The 18963-nt window shown below is 38.9% G+C and overlaps 1 protein-coding gene across 1 annotated transcript in view; it reads left to right on the top strand.

Annotated features, from left to right (window-relative positions):
- Positions 1–18963, top strand: part of CSN4 (COP9 signalosome subunit 4) — a 109127-nt gene that overhangs the window by 67680 nt on the left and 22484 nt on the right. The window contains exon 7 of the mRNA XM_067147241.2: positions 10099–10269. Coding sequence (XP_067003342.1) covers positions 10099–10269 — 171 coding nt within the window. The remainder of the gene's footprint in view (positions 1–10098; positions 10270–18963) is intronic.

Genomic DNA, 18963 nt, shown 5'->3' with positions numbered 1-18963 from the left:
CGCATGTTTAATAATGGCTATTAACTTAAAATTGGCATCACAGTATCGACGAGACTCCGGTGCAGATTTGCCGACAACACCTGTTCCACGTGTCTTTACAATACGACGATCCATCACGAAAATATTCCTGCCGTCTGTAAAACTGTTTATTTTACTGAGTGTCAGGTACAGTAGACGCGTTATAACTCTGCTACTGACTAGCCATGGCCTTTCTAAGAATTTGGACTCTCGCATGTTTTGATGCCATTCTGCAGATTAGAGAAACATTTTTGTGGAGGCTGATACAGGAACATTTGTTTATCTATTCAGGGGATTGTCGCTCGCCCGGTTGCCTGCGCTGCAAGCTTGTCTCCTGCTAAGTAGAATGTCGTTATCTCTTCCCTGTTTCCCAAGAACCGGTTACCGCAGCTAGTAATGTAGCCTATAGGCCTAATAAAGAGTCGGATATAGCAATTTGAGTTTTATGCGTGCGCAGGGGGTGAAGGGAAGCAGCGTGGTTACTGTGGTACCTGCCAGTTGTGTTCAGTACTGTTAGGTCGCAAATGCAAGATCACCTTTGAATCTTCATATGAGATTCTAAGGAAAAAACTGTCGTAGATTCGGAAAAATATGGTAATTTCAGTACCTAGCATTAAGATTAAATTATTGTTTACTTGTGCCTTTATTTCTGATGAGTTATTTATTTATTCTTGTTTCAGAAACATATACACATAATGGACAGTCAAATATTATATTGTTTGTGACCAGAACTTGGCTACTTCCAGGGCATTTACTGTGGAGTAATGAAGGTCTTCTTGAGTACAGTTGGCATTGGAGCAAATGTTATACAGTCTGGTCTTCTCCACATTCACACTGAATATCATTCTTATCAGAATAACCCCATCTTGCTACATTAACCTTTGATCTGTCCACTCCAGATCTCAATCCATTCAGGGACTTCCAAGTGAGCCATTCCTCGCCATGGCCAGGAGGCAAACTTTCCAAAAATCTTCTCCCATTAGTGGGAAGGTAGGTCGTAGTCTTCCATAGTTGTAGCTTTTTTAGCATTGGTTCCAAGTTCCTTTGATTTTCTAAGGAAGCTCTTCATTGATTTATCGTTGCAGATGTGGTTGGCACCCATGCAAAAGATGGGTTCTTTCCTGCTCCACTTTCTTCCTTTCCATATTGTGCAGCTATTTCTCTTCGAATAGGAGGTGTTGCTATTTCTGCAAGGTGGAAAACCCATTCAACAGGAGTGGATTTCAAACAGCCTGTTATAATTCTACAGGTTTCATCCACCTGTTTGGCATGTGTGGAACTATACTGCTACGGAATAACATACCGCCATTGCAGAAGTTCAGATGATATCAGGATGATTTCCGCACTGTGATCCGACCAATTTCTTGAGGACATTGTTCCTGGTGGACACCTTTGACTTGCAATTCATGCAGTTCATGCAGTTCTTGAAAGTAAGTAAGAGATCTGCTGAGCGTCATTCCTAGATATTTTGGAGTGTCGCAGTGCTCCAGTTCGACTCCTTACCATACTATTTTCAACTTGCAAGTGGCTTCCCTGTTTCTCAGATGAAAAGTGCATACTTCTATCCTTGGGGTGTTCAGTTTAGGCTGGTTTACACTGTATTGTAGTATCTGGAGAGATCTTCAAGGACATTTGTAAGGGTATTCTCTACTGATTCAAAATCTTCGCTCTGATTGGTTACAACAAGGTCATCAGCCTACAAGAAACTCCTGCTATTAGGTGGTGTGGGTTGGTCATTCGTATATATATTGAAAAGGATAGGAGCCAGTACAATTCCTTCGGCAAGGCCGTGTTTCTGTAGTCTCCATTGAGACCGCTGTTGTTGGAATTCAACCAAAAACCTGCAATTTTGTAGAAGAGTGGCAGTGAGCCTAGTTAACCTAAAATTCTTGGTCAGGTTATAGATCTTGACAAGTAGTAGCTGGTGGTAGATCGACAAATACCACTCCTTTACAAAAAACAATATGTATATGAGTTTCCACCTTATCAATACAAATTTATTTTACATTAAGCAAGTAAATATAGTCAAGACTAGTTTCGACCCCTAGGGGGTCATCCTCAGTTGACAAGCGTTAAAAATATATTGTTTACAAAAACATCACATGTAGTGGTAAAAGCTTAAATTAATTTGAACCGATCATTAATGTTGGTATGTCTGGTACATGATTGACTAGTATGCATCATCCATGAAGACACATATTATTTTTTATGCTACTACCATCCAATTTTTTTTTAGGTTATACAATGTGGAATATACATGCATTTATGCAACTCAACAGTGGCAAGTTTAACAATGTACATTTAAAGTTGGTTCATAAATTACACATTGGCTATTGATAAGGACATTGGTTTGAACACTTTTGACTAGAATATCAATGTAACACCTTACTGGCATATATCTTAGATGCTAAAATCAGTTTGTAAAGCCTGTTGCTCTTGATTGAGTCTTAGTATAAAGTTAAAATTTTAAATGAAAACTATTTGCTTAGTATAGGCATTAAATAATGCTATTAAAATGGACGTAGTGGTAAAAGCTTAAATTGATTTGAACCGATCATTAATGTTGGTATGTCTGGTACATGAATCCATGAAGACACATATTATTTTACATGCTACCACCATCCAATTTTTAGGTTATACAATGTGGAATATACACACATTTGTGCAACTCAATAGTGGCAAGTTTAACAATTAAAGTTGGTTCACAAATTACACAAATTGGCTATTGATTAGGACCTTGGTTTGAACACTTTTGACTAGAATATCAATGCAACACCTTACTGGCATATATCTAAGATGCTGAAATCAGTTTGTAAAGCCTGTTACTCTTGATTGAGTCTTAGTATAAGGTTAAAATTTTAAATGAAAACTATTTGCTTAGCATAGGCATTAAATAATGCTGTCAAAATGGACATCTAGCTAAAACAGTGGTATATGTATGTCATATATGCCTGGTTAAAAACACATTACATTAATGTTATTGATATGTGGTGCAACATGTACATTGTTTTGGAACAAATGGGGAATTTTTCATAACAGTCTTAGATATAGTGTTCTAATAAAATGTTTTTGTAAACAATATATTTTTAACGCTTGTCAACTGAGGATGACCCCCTAGGGGTCGAAACTAGTCTTGACTATATTTACTTGCTTAATGTAAAATAAATTTGTATTGATAAGGTGGAAACTCTTTTTTTTTTTTTTTTTTCATCCTCAGTTGACAAGCGTTAAAAATATATTGTTTACAATATATCCCAACAGGCAGCTACAAAGAACGCACGGTTTCAACACCTTACATACTGTACCTTGTTTTTACAACATATACGCTTCCACGATAAAATCAACGTGCATCAAGATGCATAATTTCAACACATTCTGACAAATGTCACCAGCCAGAAACATCACGACATACGGATGGAAAACATGCTCCATTAATATTTCTAATAACTCCAACATTAGTAGCTGCCTAATATATCTCCAGATATATATCTAAGCATTGCCCGATCTGCAGCGGATTATTAAAATGCTAACTGTTTTGTACATATAAATATTTTTACGGACCCATTTTATTAGAACACTATATCTAAGACTGTTATGAAAAATTCCCCATTTGTTCCAAAACAATGTACATGTTGCACCACATATCAATAACATTAATGTAATGTGTTTTTAACCAGGCATATATGACATACATATACCACTGTTTTAGCTAGATGTCCATTTTGACAGCATTATTTAATGCCTATGCTAAGCAAATAGTTTTCATTTAAAATTTTAACCTTATACTAAGACTCAATCAAGAGTAACAGGCTTTACAAACTGATTTTAGCATCTTAGATATATGCCAGTAAGGTGTTGCATTGATATTCTAGTCAAAAGTGTTCAAACCAAGGTCCTAATCAATAGCCAATTTGTGTAATTTGTGAACCAACTTTAATTGTTAAACTTGCCACTATTGAGTTGCACAAATGTGTGTATATTCCACATTGTATAACCTAAAAATTGGATGGTGGTAGCATGTAAAATAATGGGTGATATGAATAAACCGGAGACGTAACTCTTGTCTCACAAATATTAAGACATGTCTCAAATGTATATGAATAAAAAAGCGATGTCTCAGCAGTGACCTTTGCTCCTTGAGACACAGCTCGTTAGCGGATTCTCTCGGAGACAAGTCTCCAAATGTATATGAATAAACTGGAGTTTAGTCTCTCTGAATGGAGACTTGTCTCAGAATTTCTTGAGACAGCCCAGAAGGTGACTCAAGCCGATAGAATCAGACTGAAAACGTGATGGCGGAGTTTATGATGGTTTTACAACGGAGAAGAAAAATGTATAAAGTACGAAGAGAGTCTCTCAAACTTGATTATAAAGATCTCTACTGTTTCCGGAAAGAAAATGTGGAATGGATAGCACAACATTTGCTGGAGCCAATACACGAGAAATTCATATAACAATAATGATAAAGATGATAATGATAGCCATTAGCGATAGGATTTACATGCATCATAAAGTCTAAAAGTCCGCCTCTGTGGTGTAGTGGTTAGCGTGATTAGCTGCCACCCCCGGAGGTCCGGGTTCGATTCCCGACTCTGCCACGAAATTTGAAAGGTGGTACGAGGATTGGAACTTGGTCAACTCAGCCTTGGGAGGTCAATTGAGTAGAGATGGGTTCGATTTCCATCTCAGCCATCCTGGAAGTGGTTTTCCGTGGTTTCCCACTTCTCCTCCAGGCAAATGCCGGGATGGTACCTAACTTCAGGCCACGGCCGCTTCCTTCCCTCTTCCCTGCTTGTCCCATCCAATATTCCCATCCCTCTACAAGGCCCCTGTTCAGCATAGCAGGTGAGGCCGCCTGGGTGAGGTACTGGTCATTCTCTCCAGTTGTATCCCCCGATCCAAAGTCTGAAACTCCAGGACACTGCCCTTGAGGCGGTAGAGGTGGGATCCCTCGCTGAGTCCGAGGGAAAAACCGACCCTGGAAGGTAAACAGATTAAGAAGAAGAAGAATAAGAAGATAAAGTCTAAAATGTTCAAAATCAAACCAGAAATATGCAAAATCGTACAACATACAAATCTGAAAAATTTTCTAATTATTAAATTAATTTAATTATTCTTAATCTATTCCATATTTGTGATTTTTTCTGTACGTTGAAATTTTTCCATTCACAAAATACGACTAACATTTTATAAATAAAACTAATTCACAATCACGGAACAGACCGAAACATAGGATAGCTATGTTTAAGATATGACTTAAAATTATACAAGGCTTTCATTATTCACTTTGTCCTGCTCCTTAGCTGAATGGTCAGCGTAGTACTCATCGGTTCAGGGGGCTCCCGGGTTCGATTCGCGGTCGGGTCAGAGATTTTAACCTTATATCCTCAACATACATTCCTGCAACTCACACACAACACTATCCGCCACTACAATAATACGGCAGATGACACCCATCCTCTCGGAGGGTCTGCCTTACAAGGGCTGTACCAGGCTAGAAATTATTACCTATTATTATTATTATTATTATTATTATTATTATTATTATTATTATTATTCACATTTTGATATCTGGAAGGATATTTCTTCAAGTCTGAAAATTATCGCTCTCTATCACATGTAGGCCATATGGTACTGAACGAATGTGCGAGTATCTTTGGTCCTCGTGTAAGCTATCCCATTTATGTTTACTTCAAGTGCCGTAAAATTCCCTGCCCATGCCTTTTTCGATTGCACTGTTTCTAAGTTTATTTAAAAGTTTCAACCGGCGGCTCGTGCCCTTGAAAAAACTATGCTGTAACTTGTTTCACAACATTTAATAGATTCGCATAATGACATTATTCGGCCAATGATTTGCTGCCTCTATGAATGCTGCTCTTTCTCAACCATCGCACCAAAATCTCACTTGCGCCCAATACTACAAGGGAAGCATTTGGTTTGGATCAGACAGATTTCGATGAAACTTCGACGAATTGTCAATCCACCTGTCTTAAATTTATTGATGATATTCACTTTGTCATAAAATCAATGACATTGTTATAATTAATTGCTAAAGAACAGCTGGGTGGTTTGCAGCTGTATTGACCTCGCGTATGCACTGTAGAAATGCACTGATAGTTCTATTTTAAAGTTACATTAAACAGTGCGCTTTAGAGTGAAAATTAGATTTTGACAACGTGAACAGAATGTTTTGCTCGTCAAACCCATTTTACTAACATGCACAGTATATGAATATTTCAAAATATCAGGCTTTTAATACTTCTCTGTCGTTTAAATTGAAGCTAAAATATGTAATATGAAATCCTTGTCATTTGTATATAAACTTCCACGCTATGAATAGCCTTAAACTTTCGCATTCTTGCTTGAGTCATTCATTTTGTCACACTGCGAGTAATCTATATAACAACGTCAATCATGCAGCGATGTTCTGATGTCTTAATTGATCATCCTACCATATTTCATTGAAATCGCTGCCATCTACACACGTTCCATTTAAAACTGGAGCAAGAATTTACTGTCAATAAATACCGGTAGGAAAATATTATTTCACGGCAGAACGGTTATCACCATTGAGTTCCGGATATCTTACCTCATCATGTTACTAAGTTTCATTGTAATTTGTCCGGTCCAAATCAATCAACTCCCTTGTTAGTTATATTCGTTTATGAATATGGATAGCATTTTGTATTATTTCTATGTTTTTAAAGTTTGAAATTTAAACAGTTTATGCAACATTATATAGGTACTGGTTGTATACTACATACCAGGTGAGTTGGCCGTGCGGTTAGGGGCGCGCGGCTGTGAGTTTACATCCGGCAGGTAGTGGATTCAAGCCCCACTGTCGGCAACCCTGAATATCGTTTTCCGTGGTTTCCCATTTTCACACCAGGCAAATGCTGGGACTGTACCTTAAGTAAGGCCACGGTCGCTTCCATCCCACTCCTAAACCTATCCCATACGAAAGGTGTAGTTAGCAGAATAGGCTCCCAAGTGAAACACAACTGAAGAAGAAAAGGCTGTCAAGAACTATTCTAAATGAAAAAAATATCGGTGGGTGTTCCATTTCGGTTGTACTTGTTTGTTCTGCTCTTTTCTCCCTTTCATGTAAAAGATTCTCCATTTGCAGTTGCAAAACCTGTTTTTGCACTGAAATTTCTTCTGTTTTTTTCGAGAACACGCTGTCGCTTTTCAATCTTTTTCGCTTGTAAATCTAACACTTTCATCTGTTCCAACAAAACCACTCTTTATAGCTCTCCAATAAATTGTTAATTCACTCGTCAGCTGACAGATACCACAGCCAGTGAGCGAGACTCGTCTCAAGCGGAAGGAGACAAGTCTCGTTAGCGAGAAACAAACTTTATTCATATACATGACGAGTTCTGTCTCGCAAGTGACTTCCGTCTCAATCCTCCTTCGAGACTTGTCTCCGAGTTACATCTCATTTTTATTCATATCACCCAATATGTGTCTTCATGGATTATGCCACTAGTCAATCATGTACCAGACATACCAACATTAATGATCGGTTCAAATCAATTTAAGCTTTTACCACTACGTCCATTTTAATAGCATTATTTAATGCCTATACTAAGCAAATAGTTTTCATTTAAAATTTTAACTTTATACTAAGACTCAATCAAGAGCAACAGGCTTTACAAACTGATTTTAGCATCTAAGATATATGCCAGTAAGGTGTTACATTGATATTCTAGTCAAAAGTGTTCAAACCAATGTCCTTATCAATAGCCAATGTGTAATTTATGAACCAACTTTAAATGTACATTGTTAAACTTGCCACTGTTGAGTTGCATAAATGCATGTATATTCCACATTGTATAACCTAAAAAAAAAAATTGGATGGTAGTAGCATAAAAAATAATATGTGTCTTCATGGATGATGCATACTAGTCAATCATGTACCAGACATACCAACATTAATGATCGGTTCAAATTAATTTAAGCTTTTACCACTACATGTGATGTTTTTGTAAACAATATATTTTTAACGCTTGTCAACTGAGGATGACCCCCTAGGGGTCGAAACTAGTCTTGACTATATTTACTTGCTTAATGTAAAATAAATTTGTATTGATAAGGTGGAAACTCATATACATATTGTTTTTTGTAAAGTAATATCTATCAATACGGAAATGAAACTTATAAACAACAGCAAATACCACTCCTGTCACCTTTCGAGCCTCAAAACCATCTTCTGTATACTGCGTAAAATTTAGCAGTTGTCCGCAACAGCTTTTACCAGAACAAAATCCAGTTTGCTATTTCTAATGAGTTAACAACTACTATTGGCCATGTTATTTAAGCACTTATTGTGAAAACATGCTCTCGTCTTTCATTTTGAATTTTGTTTACAGTACACAAGTCAATGGGTATTACTAATAGACTCCAACATCACCTTTGAATGTCGAGAGGAGCTTACTAGTGCAAATAGCAAGAAAATGATACCGAAGATGATTGATCGCATTCAGTATAATCACTGGAGTGTATAAATATTGATAACAGATAAAATAATGTGCATGCTTAACCACTTATAATAACGGATGCATCAGTGATAGGACTCTCACTGTAACCAAAGGATATTACACAATTTAATACGGCAATTTTCAAGGGACAGGAAAACACTTGTTACAGCGGGATTCTCATTATATGGAAAGTCTAAATTCCCATGGAGGGAATTCGATATTTTTCACCAATAGAACCTGTCAAAAATGTTCTCATTATATACCATACTCACTATAACGAACTTCTGCAGGTTGCCATCTTTAAAATACAACATGTATACAACACAAGACAGATTTTCTTAGACCTGCAAGGCCTTTGTACTAACAGACCAGAATAGCTACAAATAAAACAAACATTCCATTCATTTCTGAATTGTATATCACAAAACCAAATTATACACTATAAATAAAATGGAATTGCATCGTTAAATCTTTAACAAATCCATCAGAAGTTCTGGATCATTATCAATTTCCAAGCTACAAACTTTTAGTTTACTGAACATTCTCCTCACAGATTTACAACTAAATGTACTAGACAAAATCATCTTAAAACCTCTTAAACAAACAAAACAATGGCTCTGGTTCACGAGTCACATTCATATACTTTCACACAGCAATCACACCAAAGCTAACCCCTTTCATGCATCCATATGCTGCCACAAGCACAGAGTCTCACACATCAGGCACTTAAGAAAAGAAACTTACATACCAATGCTTGCAGGTTCCTAAACAGAGAGTTAAGAAACTCTCTAGAAATGATAATGATCAACATACGGTGCAAACTTCCAAGCATATATTTGGGAAAAGGAAGGGGAAGAAGGCGGGGAACCAATAGGAATACAGAACGACATAATGCATGTAAATACACTAATGATATAGCAAAGAATCGTGCAAGTATCTGTAAAGTCCATTTTCAAGATTTGAGATCCATATCTTCCATTGATCTGATAATAAAGATAATAAGTTTTTAAAATATGTCGGGACTAAGCTTTCAGTCAGCACAACATACAGGCTTGGAATCTTCCAAGTCCTCATTGGCCAGTGGGGTCACCTAACAATAACAGTTGGTATACTTAATCTTAGCTGTGTAATTGTCACTTGAGTACATATCATTTTAGAAACTGTTTGAATGGATATTTTTGTGATAATGTAAATGGTTGTTCTGGTTCCAATTGCTTAGAATAGGTGAAAGACCGAGCTTGATAGCTGCAGTCGCTTAAGTGTGGCCAGTATCCAGTATTCGGGAGATAGAAGGTTTGAATCCCACTGTCGGCAGCCCTGAAAATGGTTTTCCATGGTTTCCCATTTTCACACCAGGCAAATGCTGGGGCTGTACCTTAAGGCCACAGCCGCTTCCTTCCCACTCCTAGCCCTTTCCTGTCCCATCGTCACCATAAGACCTATCTGTGTCAGTGCGATGTAAAGCAACTAGCAAAAAAAAAAAGAATAGGTGAAAGGAATTTTTTTTTGTGAATTGCCATTAAATTCTTTCACAATCAGGCAATATTTTGTTTACACAATACCTATAGAAGTTAGATGTGTTCATATTTTTTTTTTTCAGGACAGCAAAGAAGCCGTATGCTTGCTACTTTGTTCAAGGATGAGCGATGTCAGCAGCTGCCAGCTTACTCTATTCTGGAGAAGATGTACTTGGATCGAATCATCAGACGTTCTGAGTTGCAGGAGTTTGCTATGTTGTTGCAGCCACATCAGAAAGCATCAACCTCTGATGGTATAATTCTTTAGTACTTACACCTTAGTATCTGATTGAAATCATAAACATACTGGATAGATTAGAAGTAGCATATTAACTTGTGAAATAAGAATCTAATATCTAGGGATCCCATCAACATACCTGCCAACCTTTATGGTTTTTCTATAAAATTTACGGAAAGGCAGTGTGTTTTATGGTTTCACGGATGAACTATGATGTTTTACGTGCCAAGATCTTCTTTTTAAAATTTGCGCCAAAACAAGCTTCCGCAGGCTGCCAATGCATGCTGTTTGACCAGCGAATATTTGATGCATCCTGAATCCTAGTCAATCGATATCGATTTGTTTGTATTGGATTCCCATTCGCTTGTTCTTGAATGCATTGATTCATTCGACAATCTTTACTGCCCTATTTAAAAAGTAATTCTTTTGTTCTTCACCACGAATTACAAAGCGTGTTGTAGTGGAAATGTGTTCATTGGGATTCCCTTGTATACTGAAATCTAGAAAAGGAGACAAATTTGCATTTGTACCTGTGCTGTTGTGGTATTGAAAACAACCTGGCTAATTATGTAAAGTGTGTTAAACATATTGGTAATTTGAAATTTAAGGGCGAAAATCAGAAAATACACAGTTTTTAATTGCCAAAGCTGTTTATGATGCAATCAAAGCAGAGTGTGTTTGCTTCTTTTTTAGTAGAACACAACATTCCATTGATTGCAGCTGATCATGCAGGAGATTTTTTCAGAAAGATGTCTCCTACGTCGGATATCACAAAAAAGTACAGTTGTAGTCGCACAAAATCGTGTGTCCTGAACGAAATGGCTTGTACTGCAACACAGGACATTGTTACTTGTTTACAGAATAGCCCATTTTCTTTGTCGATACCAATTCCAATGATACCAACATGGCAGAAATATGTGGAGTATACACTACCACCTCATCCTTAAAAGATGAAGGAAGTGGATCCCACTGATCTGATTTGTCTATACACCTGGCTAGGGATAACCATCTTGTGCACACATGCTTCAACAACTTTTTTGTTTCTTTTCCATGCATGCTTTGAAATTTCTGAAGATGTTCTTTTCTTTTGGTACTTTTCTCCAAGTAATAGAAAATATCAACAAGAATCTCATTAATTCTAACTGGTAAAATTTCAGCAGCTTGTTCAGCAGCTACAACAGATGCCAAAAATATCCTGATGAGCTTCTTTCAGAACTGCAAGAACTCCATTTTCCTGTCCAATCATAACAGGAGCATTGATACCAATTCCAATTGTACCCTATAGTGGTTAATTTTTCATGATGCTGCTCGATAAGTATAATAAGTACTGTTCTATCTGTACCAGCTTTGGAAGGGGATTTGATAGGGCGCAACATAGGAAAGCTGCTATTGTCGCAATTGGAATTGAATAAAGTGCCAATTAAGAACTATCTGGCATTCTGTTCAAACAATGCTCCTGATATAATTGGACAGAAAAATGGAGTTCTAGCAGCATGGTCCAAGTGGGGACAGGTAACCTGATGTCCTCTGCAATAAAAAGATGCCCAAATACCTGAATGATAAAATTTACAAGACAGTGATCAGGGCAGTTGCTCTCCATATAATATAATGTCACCCTTTGACAAGGAAACATGGACAGATCCTCCATGCTATTGAGATGAGAATGTTGAGATGGTCTCTGGGGCTGATTCTCTTGGACCATGTCAGAAATAAAGATGTGCAACGTAGATTTGGTGTGGCCGCAGTCGTAGAGAAAGCGAGAGAGGTTCAACTCCAGTGATATGGCCATGCCATGTGATGCAACAATGATTCAGTAATTAAAACTGCCCTCCAGCTTGACCTAGGTGGACGATGACCATGAACAAGACCACCAAATCAGTAAATTGACAAGATTCTATCAACAAGGATGAGAAGGTCCACCTATTCAATACTGTATATAATATGTTAGTGCTACTTATTACATATCAGGACTAGTTTCAACCCTTGTATTGGGTCATCTTCTTTAAATTATAAATGGAAAAGGACATTACATGTAACATGCAAACATCAACACCTAATACGTATTTGTATATGTATAGTGTTACCGTGGTTTAGTAGATCAGCAGAGGTGAAAGAAGGTGCCGGGGTGAATGGGTCTAACTATCAAAATCAAAGTTAATTTTAAACTGTAACTAGGTTATTTTTTTTCTCTTCCTTTTTTTTAACAACAAGAAACAATGCAATAGGTACAAGTAGCAAAAATTAACTCTAGGAAGGATAAGATTGGTGGTATAAACAGAACTTGGGCTTCAAGCTCTCCTTTACATTTTCTGAGTTCTCAGCTCACAAACACATATTTACCAAAGGGCAGAAAACCCCTAATACCTGGAGCACTTGCTCCCAACTTTGAACCTCAAGCTTCACGCTCTCAGTTTTTCACGCCTATTCAAGGCAATATCAGACTTTACCATTGATTGCCATCAAGGCACGACTTACAACGACACGGGGGTATCTTGTACCCAATCTACTGGGCCTTAGCAGGAAAAGAACAGGTTAAGTAAATGGCCCGGAATACCAAAAAGAATGGAGGCGTATACTTGCAGTCCTAAATACACATTTTAAAACCTAAAAGGCACTAGGCCGATGAAACAGGGACTGTTCCCAAACTATGGAGGTGACTCGTATAAGGAAGAAATTTAAAACATTGAGGAAAAGAAGAAAATCAGTTACCAAAACGTAGTTGCCTCAAACCAATAAGAAGAGGAGCTCAAAAGGGTAAATCACTCTCTATCCCCGAATTACAGTTACCAATTTACTTAAGTTTTTACATAAACTGGTAGAAATTTACATATTTGTAAAGATGGGTTACATGGTAAAGGTTTTGGACCTTTCCCGCGGGTTAAACTGCTGAGCTAGCAAGAAATAAAGATGTTAAGCAGCCACTACCTTACTGAAGAACTGCTGCCTGAAGAAAGAGGCACCTCCCGCCTCATGCTACACGTCCATACACAGGGTTAAATGTTAAACAAGTGGCCAAGAGACAAGAAAATCAGCCGGTTTTATACCCTCGGGGAAGGTTCGAGACCTTTCATGAATGATCAAGACACACCCATGGAGTTTTATTGGTTAACATCAAAAGGTACACACAAAATCGAAGACGAAATACGGGATTGGCTGAAAATCAATTACAGAAATTATTGATTGGTTAACTTCAAAACTGGCGGAAGGAAAAGATAAATATTGCCAACCCAAGAATGAATGAACAAAATTTAGTAAAGAAAAAACTTACGAATACAAAATTTCTTCAAATAATGTTCCTTCACTTCGCACCAGGGTGCATGATCATAGTTTTTTAGTAGCGACATCTGTGAGAGAATGTCCACACTTCTTGATAAATAGTAAACAAAAACAAGTCGTAATCCACACAGTGACATCTTCAGAGGAAAAATTTAAGTTGGTCTAGTTCCAAGTTCAGTGTTTCTCCAGTAGAGGAGTTCTAATTAGCGCAAGATTTAAATGTGCGGCGTAGAGGTGTACCACCTGGTACAGACCTCCCCCCCCCCCCCCCCAAATGTCCTTCCCAGGGGGACACAGAAGAATTTTTGAAAAAACAATTATCATTTGTTGAAGAAAATTTCTAATTCCTTGCAGATAGATTTGTGGAAGAATATGGACGAGACATTAAGAATTTCCAAAGTCTTTTAACGCAGATTTGTAGAAGAATTTTGAAGAACGTTAAAATTTTTTTTTTTCAAAGTCTCCTTTTTTTTTTTTTAAGTAGATAGGTAGAAATTATTTAAACACCAGCTTGAGAAAGTCTTTGTTGCTGTATACTTGAAATACATGCTGCCAATTTTGACGGCGAGACCTGCCGCCGCTGCCGATATCCAGTTGAGGTCGCCCGAACCCCTCATGTACACTCAGGTACACCTCTCCCGCTACTATGAGAGGGGTAGTCGTCGTGAAGGACGCCGCAGATCAGAAGTGTATTAACAGTCCCCAGAGAAGTTGGCGGTAGGCTTTGCCGGGAGATGGACTCCGGTGTGCCGTACTCAGGAAAACATCACGGGAGTGGAGTGGGCCCGTACCCCACCTCGGTGGCTGTACTGCGATGAAGGGCTGCGGGGCACTGAAACAGTCAGATCTCGGCGGCAGAATTTGTTGGTGATTTTAGGGTACGATCTTTGTTGATGAGGCTAAGGGGCCAGCGGCGTGGAAACTTTTAACCACAGGAGTTGTTTTGCAGGAGGCAGGGGCTTGGTAATGGCCGCAAGGGAAAGGGACAGCAGAAAAACTGGAGGGAAAGATCGTACAATTAACACATAATCACAGGGAAATTAATCCAAGGGCAGAAGGTGCACGACTTGCTCTGAATGTCGAGCACTAGACCAGTAAAAGACATAAAATCTGCTCCCAATATGATGGGGCAAGACAAATGCTTAGCCACAAACAGTTTAATTTTCCAACTAAATTTAGAAACACGAATTTTGGCATACAGGAAACCTAAAATTTCTAATGGAGAGGAGTTAGCCGAAACGCATTGAAGCGAAGACAAACAATAATCAGAAAATTTACTTACCGACCTTAATTTGGAATACCATTCAGCCGAAATAATGGAACACACACTCCCAGAATCTAATAGAGCAATAAGCGGTTCGTTATTCAACTCAATTTTGAGAAATGGTACAAGCGCAGGGGTATACGCCGCAATCCTAAGACATTCTTTAGGGCATTCAAATGTGGGGTTGGAAGACTTTCTACCATGTTCCGAGCCTGAGATTTCGGATGGTTTACTTGGGGCTGAGCCTTGAAAAGATTAATTTGCCGACGCAGCCGAAGCCACTATAAAGTTAGGCTCATCAGTTGGGACTTAGCACTATGGAAGTGACTCGTATAAGGAAGAAATTAAAAACATTGAGGAAAAGAAGAAAATCAGTTACCAAAACGTAGTCACCTCAAACCAATATGAAGGGGAGCTCGAGAGGGTAAATCACTCTCTATCCCCGAATTACAGTTACCAATTTACTTAAGTTTTTACATAAACTGGTAGAAATTTATATATTTGTAAAGATGGGTTACATGGTAAAGGTTTCGGACCTTTCCCGCGGGTTAAACTGCTGAGCTAGCAAGAAATAAAGATGTTAAGCGGCCACTACCTTACTGAAGAACTGCTGCCTGAAGAAAGAGGCACCTCCCGCCTCCTGCTACATGTCCATACACAGGGTTAGATGTTAAACAAGTGGTCGAGAGACAAGAAAATCAGCAGGTTTTATACCCTCGGGGAAGGTTCGAGACCTTTCATGAATAATCAAGACACACCCACAGAGTTTTATTGGTTAACATCAAAAGGTACACACAAAATCGAAGACGAAATATGGGATTGGCTAAAAATTAATTACAGAAATTATTGATTGGTTAACTTCGAAACTGGTGGAAGGAAAAGATAAATATTGCCAACCCAAGAATGAATGAACAAAATTTAGTAAAGAAAAAAACTTATGAATACAAAATTTCTTCAAATAAAGTTCCTTCACTTCGCACCAGGGTGCATGGTCATAGTTTTTTAGTAGCGACATCTGTGAGAGAATGTCCACACTTCTTGATAAATAGTAAACAAAAACAAGTCGAAATCCACACAGTGACATCTTCAGAGGAAAAATTTAAATTGGTCTAGTTCCAAGTTCCAATTGGCGCAAGATTTAAACGTGCAGCGTAGAGGTGTACCACCCGGTACATATACCAAAAGGATATTTTAATGTGTTACATTAACCCCTATTTTAGATATACGAGGGATGATCAAAAACTAAGGTTACAAGGTTGATATTCCTGGAGTTTCATCTGTTATAGAGAACTTAGCAGTGTGCGGTAATTCTAATAAATGATGTTGGCAACTATGCAGAGTTTCAGCCGCCTACAGCACTAGTTGTAAGTAAACACAAATGGCGAAGAAATCCGCTCAATTATTCAATTTCTGTGGGTGAAACATGTAACTGGAGCTGAAATTCACTGGCAGCTGGTAGAAGTTTATGGAGAGATTGTAATGTCTCGTCGGCATGTCGCAGAATTGTGTCGAAAGTTTGTGACCAGTAGAGAAAAGGTCATCAATGAGGTTCGCAGTGGCCAACCCTGCACAGCATCAACAGATTTTAATACAGCTCAAATAGAGTACCTGAATCAGGACAACAGGAGAATCATGTTACAGCGTATGACGAGGAGGTGAAACACTTTGTGACAACGTGGCAAGAACAGGATTTTTACCAGGTAGGAATATTCAAACTCATCCCACGTAGTGACAATTGCCTAAACCGATATGGAGACTGTTGAAAAATAACCTAATGTGTGTACTATCAGTTGGCTATATTGGTTGTGTGAAATAAAATGTAGATGTTTCACTGCAGACTTTGTAACCTTACTTTTTGATCAAACTTCGTATATTATTTACGTAATAATGTTCATTTTTGTAGTAAGACTACGATTTTCTGAAAAGAAAAGTGACACACAAGTGTTGAATGCATGTGTAAGAGAGATCAATAATGGATTCATATACAATGACTTAGCAACTGTCATGGGATAGTCACCTAATAGCGTGTGGGGCCTCCTCTGGCCCTGCGAACTGCAGTGAAACGCCGTGGAAGTGAGTCGACAAGTCCCTGGTAGTCCTCTGGACACAGCTGACACCAAGTCATTTGCAGAGCAGCCGCCAATGCTGGTCTGTTCGTGGGTGCAGGATCCATGGCACGGAGCCTGCGTTCCAGGTCATCCCAGATATGCTCGATAGGGTTCATATCGGGGCTTCTGGGTGGCCATGGCAGTCGTTGGACCTCCGCTGCATGTTCCTGGAACCATTCCCGGGCGACGTGGGAGCGATGTGGCGGCCCGTTATCATCTTGAAACACTGCAGAACCGTCTTGGCGCTGGAAGGCCAAAAATGGGTGGAGATGGTCTCCGAGCAGCTTAACATACCGCATACCATTCAAAGTCTCTTCCAGAACAACTAGGGGGCCCATTCCATACCAGGAAAATGCACCCCAGACCATAACAGAGACACCAGCGCCCTGGACCACACCTTCGAGGCAGGTGGGATCCATCGCTTCGTGTGGTCTGTGCCATACACGGTGCCTTCCATCGGCATGGTGCAGTTGAAATCGTGATTCGTCCGACTATATCATGATACGCCATTGTTCCAGTGTCCATCCCTGATGACTAGCGACAAATGCGCGTCGTTGTGCCCGATGATGTTGGGTTAACAGTGGCACCCGTGTGCGGCGCCGGCTCCCATACCCCATAGAACCCATGTTCCTACGGATTGTCCACTGGGAGACGTGTCTAGCACGGCCTGTGTTGTTTTGAGCCATGATTTGTTGCATGGTTGCCCGTCTGTCACTATTGACAATCAGTCTCGGATGTCACGGTCATCGAGGGTGGCTGGACGGCCAGTCGTGCATCTGTTGTGGACGGTGACACCCGCATTCAACCATTCACGATACACCCTGGACACGGTTGATCGTGTGAAGCCGAATTCCCGCACCACTTCCGAAATCGCACTTCCCATCCATCGGGCACCAACCACCATACCCCATTCGAACAGTGTCAGCTCACGACGACGTTCCATGTTACACCTGTCACATGCACATCCACTGCTCACAAGGTCTCCTATACAACTGCCGCTGGCACAGTGGGCGTGTGGTGCGCAGACAACACACCTGCGCATCAGTGCTCCTCTATCCCATGAAATTTGCTCAGTCAGTGTATAACCACAACATATTTAATCGATGTTTCGAGACATGCCAATAGTATTTACTGTATTAGGTGTTGGAGTTTGCAAGTTACATGTAATGTTCTTTTCCATTTATAATTAAAACTGAAGATGACCCAATACAAGGGTCGAAGCTGGTCCCAATATTTAATAAATAATAGTAACATATTATATACATTATTGAATAGGTGGACCTTTTCATCCTTGTTGATAGTGATACTGATAAATCGTCATCATTATCATCATTGTACAGTTCCAGTTTCCCGGGTACTGTTAACCCTAGAAGTGCCGAGTGTTTTTCCTTAAATGCCAGGCCATTTTCACATTTATTACACATTTATGTTTTTAACAAATTTAAGCACGTTTAGTGCAGAAAAGTTAGGAATGCAGCACACCATATTACTCAGAAAGCTTTATTTAAGATGCTTACATAAGTATTATATCATTTACTTGCATACCTGGTGCGTATCAGGCGATCAAAAATTTGAAAAAAAAAAAAAAAGTGTTTTTCCTATTTTCAAGTTCACCATTATTAATAAATAACCACTCATTTTAAAAATCACTATATACAAAACACGCAAAATTTCTTCTAGTTTTTAAAAATATTAAGTTCCCAAAAGTAAAATAAAATCGCAAAATGATTAAAATTTCCGAACTGCACACAGTTCCATCAGCCTCCGAGCACTACTGGGAGTCATTCTCGGAGAGTTTTCTTTTCCTGCCGTGCCTCATAGGCCTCCAGAAATGCTGCATTGTATGATAGCATTCACGGTGCACCCCATATTTATTAAAATGGTAATTCACTCTTTCATTTTGGAGACAGTTACATCAAACCAAGTTCGCATACGAGAAAAGGCCTACATTTCTCCAGAATGTCTTTTAGGTTTTCTTTCGCCGCATAGTCATTACTTTCTTTTACCAAGAGCTTCCAAATCAAATCCGTAAAGAAGAAGTAGAAATACGTAATTGGTGGAC

The sequence above is a fragment of the Anabrus simplex genome, chromosome 1, assembly GCF_040414725.1.
Source record: "Anabrus simplex isolate iqAnaSimp1 chromosome 1, ASM4041472v1, whole genome shotgun sequence".
In the NCBI taxonomy this organism is placed as follows: Eukaryota; Metazoa; Arthropoda; class Insecta; order Orthoptera; family Tettigoniidae; genus Anabrus; species Anabrus simplex.
The sequence above is the reverse complement of the archived record's forward strand: the minus strand, read 5'-3'. Positions and strand labels throughout refer to the sequence as shown.